Here is a 7,377-nt window from a genome sequence, read left to right as displayed (position 1 = left end):
CTTTTTTTTAAGGATTTACTTTTTATTTGAAAGGCAAATATATGGAGAGGAGAGACAGGGAGACAGAGATTTTCCTTTTGTTGGTTCACTTCCAAATGGCCACAAAAGCCAGAGAAGAGCCAATCTGAGGCCACGATGCAGAAGCCAAGAACCAAGCATTTCCTTTGGGTCTCCCATGCAGATGCAGGGTACCAAGACTTTGGGCCATTCTCCAGTGCTTTCCCAGGCCAGAAGCAGGGAACTCTATGAGAAATGGAGCGGCTGGGACATGAAATGGTACCTAGGTGTAGTATCAGTTCTTGCAGGTGGAGGATTAATCTGTTGACTCACAGCATGAGCCCAAGTTATGGAATTCAGAGTTAGCAAATAATTATTATCACTTTGAAGGTGTTATTTTATTTCTTAGTATCTCATGTGAATAAAACTGTTCTTTTGAAAATTAGCTATTTCCCTTTGGGTGGAGATTTTGTCTCAGAATTTTTTTTTCTTTTTCATGATATGGTTCCATAGACTCAAGTATTTCCCCTTTCACCACACCCCCCTCTGTTTTCCCTTATATTATTTCAATAGTATGAGATGTTGGGTGGATATGTCTAAATATGTCACTGAGGTGTAATACCCCTTATAGTTTTTTAAAGATATACTTATTTTTAATTTGATAGAGTTAGAGACAGAGATCCACAATCTTTTGGTTCATCCCCCAAATGGGCTGAAGATCCAGGGCAGGGTCAGGACTAAGCCATTAGCCAGGAATTTCATCTGGGTCTGTATCGTCTCCTATGGAGCCTTGAATGTGGAGCTACCAGAACACCTCCACTGGATGGAGTTTATTTTTGTGCATTCCATACATTCCCTCTAGCTAAGGCACCTCAAAGGCACGTCTCCAGGGATTATGAATTTCTTAGGCAATGATATTTATGGAGAAAGTTTTGAAAGGTACATACACCTGCTATACTAGGAAGTTCTTTCCAAATTTGTTACCTCCCCTTGATGGATCCAGGCAGTTTCTCATATTACATTCCTAGCATATTTTTAAAAAGACATTTTCTTTTTATTGGAAAGGCACATATACAGAGAGGAGGAAAGACAGAGAGGAAGATGTTTCATCTGTTGATTTACTCCTCAAGTGGCCGCAACATCTGGAGCTGTGGCAATCTGAAGCCAGGACCCTAGAGCCTCTTCTGGGTTTTCCATGTGGGTGCAATGTCTGAAGGCTTTGTGCTGTCCTTAACTGGTTTCCCAGGCCACAAGCAAGAAGATGAATGGGAAGCAGGGTAACCAGGATTAGAACCAGCGCCCATATGGGATCCCAGGGCATGCAAGTTGAGAACTTTAGTGCTAGGCTACTGTGTTGGGCCCATTCCCAGCATATTTTATGGCTGTTCTGACATCTGCACGCACATAAGGGATGTCAAGGCCAGCTTGAGAGCTGTCTTGCACTGGTAAACAGTGATATTATAGAAATTTCAATGTACCTAGGTAACATAAAGAATTCATGCTGCTTATCAGTTAATCTTAAAATAGGGATATTAGCCTGGATTTCCCAGGTGCATCTAACATATTCACAGGGGTCTCTGAATGTGAAATGGAGGCAGAAAAGATCCTAGTGACACAGTGTGAAAATTTGGTTCAATGCTGTTCACTTTGAAGAGGGAGAAATGGTGTGACAAATCAAGGAAAATGGGCAAAAGTCAAGAAAGAAAAGATTCTCCTAGACCCTGTTGGCATCCTGATTTTCACAAAGGAGGTTCAATTTGGATTTAGATCAGAAATAATATTGTGTTACTTACAAGCCACTAAGTTTGTAGAAATTTTTAGAGCAGCAATGAGTAAATGAATACATAATATGGGAATATTGTGCTGCATTACTAGCACTCAAGAGGTAATGAACCAACCCTTTACTCCCAGTCCCATTTCCCTTCGGGTTACCTCACTGGTATTATCATTACTAAAAGACGGGAAAAGACTGTAAACATAACCAACCTGGTCTGCTCAGTTTTGTGTTATTTTAGTACTGATTTCAGAGGACAGTTTGAACCCAAGAGTCAAGTCTGATCTGGAGTTAGTGATCTGCGTTATCCCTGTCTTCTGCTACTACTGTTGATTATTTTCTGCTTGTGTTCCAGGAACTTTAAGGTCTGTGAACACATGGACATACTTCCAGTTTACTTTCTCTGTGATGTCAGTGCACTTCTGGCCACACCTAAAGCATGAAGCAGATGAGGGAGATCAATGTAAGCCTCTCACCAAAGGAACACCTAGCTCCATGGCTCCACTGGTTTGCTACGGTTACACAGCAAATAAACTACCATGGACTGAGTTCCTTAAACAAGTTCAATCTAAGGTCGAGATGTTGGCAGAGTTGGCTTCTTCTGAAGCCTCCTGTTGTAGCTTGAAGAGACTCACCTTCTCCTTGGGTTTTCCAGAGCTCTTCCCTCTGCTGTATGTCTTAATCTTTTTTTTTTTTTAAGAAGAACAATAACTTTAGTGGATTAGGGTGCACCCATAAGACCTCATTTTATCTTAGTTGCTCAAACACAGGCTGAGTTCCTATACTATTCCTTAGGACTTTAGTAGATGAGTTTTTCCCTGATGAAACTCACTGCTGATTTCCATGACAGTGTATACAGAGGCTTGTAAATATATACAAAATCTTCAGAAATAATAATAGAATAATAATAATAATTCTACTTTAAATCTGATATTTGTACCTAAGAGAAAATTTATACTTAATGGGGTTTCAAATGATGATACTTCTGGAATGAAGGCATATTCAGATTTGTATAATTGTTTTTGCAAAGGAAATGTGAACACTGGAATTTATATTGAGCTTTAACAATAAATCAAGCACTAGCATAAAAATAGTAAGCATGTTATGAAATGCATCAGTATTTACAAATATTTACGTAACAAAAAAGTGGTAAAGTTGTTAACAATTGTTTTTTTTAAAGCAATGTTTCCTAGAATAAAGGAAAGCTATAGACGTACACACTAATTAACCTGACTAAAACAGGATAAGTTCATCTGAAGCGCCGAAAGAAGAAAGGATAAGTTCATTGTTAGTTTAAAAATGAGGATGCAGTACCACCCCTTCAAGAATGAATGTTACCAATGTTAGGAGTAATGTGAGAAATAACAGAGATGTAGAAACACTTGCAGTTGCTTAATTCACTACGAATAGATCGTTAGATATTTCTTTCTCTGTATTTCTATTTCCACAACTAAACTATCTACCCAAAGGTAGCAAAATTCAAAATCTCTAATTATCCATAGTACTAGAAAATAAATCAGAAAATAAAGATATCAAATGTGATTCAAGACTCAATAAGTTATTTTATCTTTGAAGATACTTTAATTTTGCAGTTATTGATTAATTAAAAAACACAGTTGTTTTCAGCATTTCCTAGCTATAATAATGCATAGGAAACTCCATTCTAAATAAAGAAATAATTAATGAAATAACAACACACCTTAACATTTTACATTGATAGCTTACAGTGTACAAGGTGCTTCCACGTACATTATTTCATTTGATTCTTACAACAAGCAGAAAAAATAATCAGGGGCAAATAAAAATGATTTTTTTTTCAGGCTTACAATGAGTATTTTCAGGCCAATGGGCTGTCAATACAAGAACATACCATGAACAAGACAGCAATACCCATAAGCCACAGTATCATTTTTGGTAGGCTGACAGTTTGATATCAACCGGGTATTCAGCATCAGTGAATGAGGAAGGAATCAGGACAGACACAAGAGTCTCATGATAGTCAAAGAAGCCTCAGAACACTGTCAAAGATAAATATGGCCCTATAATACATTGCTTTACCGAGACTGCTTCAAAACAGCAGATAAAAAGAGAATCTTGTCCTAATGACTGCAAGTTAGAAGGGACTTTAGAAACTGCCTAATCTAATGCTTCCATAGTGCAGATAAGAGAACTGAGGCCAGGGCCACTCTTATAATTTTCTGGCCTGAAACTCACATGTCTTGATTTTCATTCTAGGGTACCTTCCAATATGATCTCAACTCTGTTTTCTGAGCAAAAGCACAATGTCTTCTGTTTCAAATAATAAAATTTGAGGCTAAACACTGATTTATGCCACTTATTTGTCTTCAAGTTTTTATCTTGTTTTTGGCTACACTGTGGCTGGAACTGCAAATTTCATGTACTTTAAAAATATTCTAATTAAACATACTTCATTGGTCAAAAATAGAGTCCCTTGACATATTTGACAGCTTACTCTTGTCCTTTTAAATAGAGAGTAAAGTGGAATGGCTGAATAGCCTGGAAGTCATCTACCTGGGCAAATTCTACAGTTGGGCACTAGGAATTTCATAGAAAAAATAATTTCAGAATTTATAGAAATATTTTTGGTTACTGAAAATGAAATTGTAATAATCAAATTGTCATCCCTGTGATTTATTAAAATAATTTTACAATAATATACAACAAAGCTACCATAGAATTTGTAGCATACATACAGAATACAATGATCATCAGCATGTTCTTGAATCTAAACGAAATACAAAAACATTAAGATATTTTATACAAATGCTATTTTAAATTTATTGACATGATGATATATTTTTGTTACATAAAACTTGCTACAGCAGAGTATTTCAAATGTTTCTTGCACATTATAAATATACGTGAACCAACTGAAATCAGTATCAGCCTTTACATGAACATTATCATGCAGAAATACTTGGCAACCAAAAGACGTACAGATTGGTGAGGAGAGTATTTCAGACAGAATTTCTTAATGTCTTCAGAAGCTTTACAAGGGTATGGTACAGATGAAAAGAAGTAGTGTTAGTGACGCACCTGCACCAGTGATGAAGCAAACAAAGGTTATTTACATCAAGATCAATGTGATTAACAATTTCTTTTATATGGTTGTAAACTGATCATAAAGATGAAAGCAGTTTATTTTAAACCATTTTGGTGTGTTGTTTAAAGATAGGTCACTGAGACATACAGATCAAATCAAATAGGGAAAACGAAGCAAAAGAAAAATTAGTTTAAAAATGAATTAAGCCAAGGAATCTCAAAAAACACTGAACTAAATGTGCAAAACTGCTTGAAATTTCTGCATCACAGCAATGTTGTTAAGTCAGTTGGCAAAAAAGTATAAAAAATAACTAACTCAAATACCAAAATTATACCTGTATGATCATTCATTCTGGTTACTGAAAGAAAAGAAGCTAGAAATGATTATTTATCTAAAAAATATCATCCATCAAAATTAAAACACAACTGTGGCAGTTTTATAAACTTTGTCTCCTTTCCTCAGTGATGAGGTATGGGATGAAAGCAGAAGTTGCAATCTTGCCCCTACCATGGGCCTATGCATATAGCACACCAGAATAATAAGCTAGTGACATCTCCTTTTGTTCTTCAGTATTAAGACAAAATAGAATAAAACCTCATTTAATCAAAAGTACCTCCACACTATTTGCAAGAATCAAGTCATTTCTTTGACTTAGTAAGACCAATGTTCTTGCTTCCGTTCCTGTAAAAACTTTACAGTAAAGACCATTTGAAAAACTTTAAATTTTGTTATTTCCATTCATCATGTTCGGTTAAAATACTGGCTAAAACCCTTAAGAAAGAGGTAAGGTCGATAAGCCTTCCAGCTCTTCTGTAATACCTACAGAAATGCTGTTTCCAAGTGACAGAATCTGGGCTGAGAGCCCTAACATTGGAGTTTGCTGTTGGAGAAGCCACATTTGTCACACTGCACAGGGTTGGTCACTTCTTTAATTAAGGGATGGGAGCAGGGAAGATAACATAAAAAGGAGCAAAGGGAAAAGGGATCCTCTGATCTATACAAATCCAAATTGCTGGGTACAGCTACTCTATATTAGTCTAGCTAAATTTATTGCCAGAATAGTGAATTTCAAGAAAATTAAAATGATTTCAATTTGTGCAAATGTCTTTGGGGGTAAGACATTATGTTCAAAAATTGTCACAAGTTTGGCAAAACCGAGTCTGAGCTACTCAAACTAAAAACAATGATCAGAAAGTTCATCTTCATGCCACTGACCAACAAAAACATTTGGCAGGAGCTACTAAAAGCAACAGTTGTCCTTCCCTTCAAAGATCACATAGTCATAACACTGCACACCTGAAACACCAGCAAGATAAAATGGAGCACTGCTTGGAGGAAAACTAATGAAAAAGAGTAAGTGGTTGTAGGAGGAGAGGAGAAAGACAAACCAATAGAAGCAGAAAGTGGTCTAGTACTGCGTCATGGCACACAGAATGCTGACTTAGCGGTGCCTTTTTACATAGGTGGATGCAGAGTGCACACACGGATGATGGCAATAAAGACCTCACTCAGTTGCTGGAATGAAGGAACTAGGTAACTGCTTCGACAAGGAGGGTCTCAGCTCCACCTTGTCTCTCACCAGAGTGCAAAGAGTGTGAGCTCTAATTTCAACTTGTTGGCCCCCTCTAAAATTCACAAAATTCTTTTGCACATTTTTCTGTTATAGAGACACGGATATCTTCTTCTTCATAATCATCAAAGTTGCTGGTATCTCCAGAGCCTCTGAACTTTGGTATGAATGGAGCTTCAACCTACACAGTGAGATAGAGAGGAAAACAAGAAAACTAAGTTCCTGAGTGTTTCCATACACTATGGAAAACAAACCTCTACTCTTACTAACTGGATGGTGTCTTTGAATGACATTAAATTCCTAAAATACAATGGGATATGATGCAACAGCAGATTTGATACTGAACTCATCATTTTCATTTATGGGCTGGTGAAGGACTAAGCAGTAAGAAATATCTAGGATAGTGAAGTATTGACACCAAGGTGTAGACTGCAAAGGTTACAGACATCTAGTTTTTCCTTATCAGTTTATGTTCAAAGACTTTGTCTATCTCCCCTTTTATATTTCTTTCTTCTAAAGCTAACAGACATATCTTAGCTTTACTTTAAATCACATTACGTTTTACATTTCTAAGTTTATTTTAATTATTTATCTATAAATGTGCAACTTTTTCAGAAGTTGGAAAGGAAAGGATCTCTTTTGGAAGTATGGAACTGTTAAAACCTAAATATTTTTCTTTTTAGATTATGAAAGTAAATTGTCTCTTAGAAAGGTGTGGTGTATTGAATATATCCAAGGAAAATATTTTAAAAGCTGCAAAAATAATGTCATAGTTTACACAATACTCACAGAATTTACAATCACACATTTTTTTTTCTCATTTCTTTCTCAGTACCACAATAGAGGAAGGCAGAGTAGGCATTTTACTTCTTCTTTGATTGTAAAATCATAAAATAGTGTTACACAGTTGGCTAAAATCACACGACTGGGGGGCGGCTAATGCAAGTCTCAAACTCATGACTTTCCACTTCT

At 36.3% G+C, this 7,377-nt stretch overlaps 1 protein-coding gene across 3 annotated transcripts in view; it reads right to left on the bottom strand.

Annotated features, from left to right (window-relative positions):
- Positions 1-3,332: 3,332 nt before the first annotated feature.
- Positions 3,333-7,377, bottom strand: part of PRKACB (protein kinase cAMP-activated catalytic subunit beta) — a 73,465-nt gene continuing 69,420 nt past the window's right edge. For all 3 annotated transcript variants that reach the window (XM_040987352.1, XM_040987353.1, XM_040987354.1), the window contains one exon: positions 3,333-6,586. In XM_040987352.1, coding sequence (XP_040843286.1) covers positions 6,461-6,586 — 126 coding nt within the window. In that variant the 3' untranslated portion in view covers positions 3,333-6,460. The remainder of the gene's footprint in view (positions 6,587-7,377) is intronic.

This window comes from Ochotona curzoniae, unplaced genomic scaffold, assembly GCF_017591425.1.
Source record: "Ochotona curzoniae isolate NIBS_2020 unplaced genomic scaffold, NIBS_Ocur_1.0 contig_4612, whole genome shotgun sequence".
Lineage (NCBI taxonomy): Eukaryota > Metazoa > Chordata > Mammalia > Lagomorpha > Ochotonidae > Ochotona > Ochotona curzoniae.
This window is presented reverse-complemented; position numbering and strand designations above follow the sequence as displayed.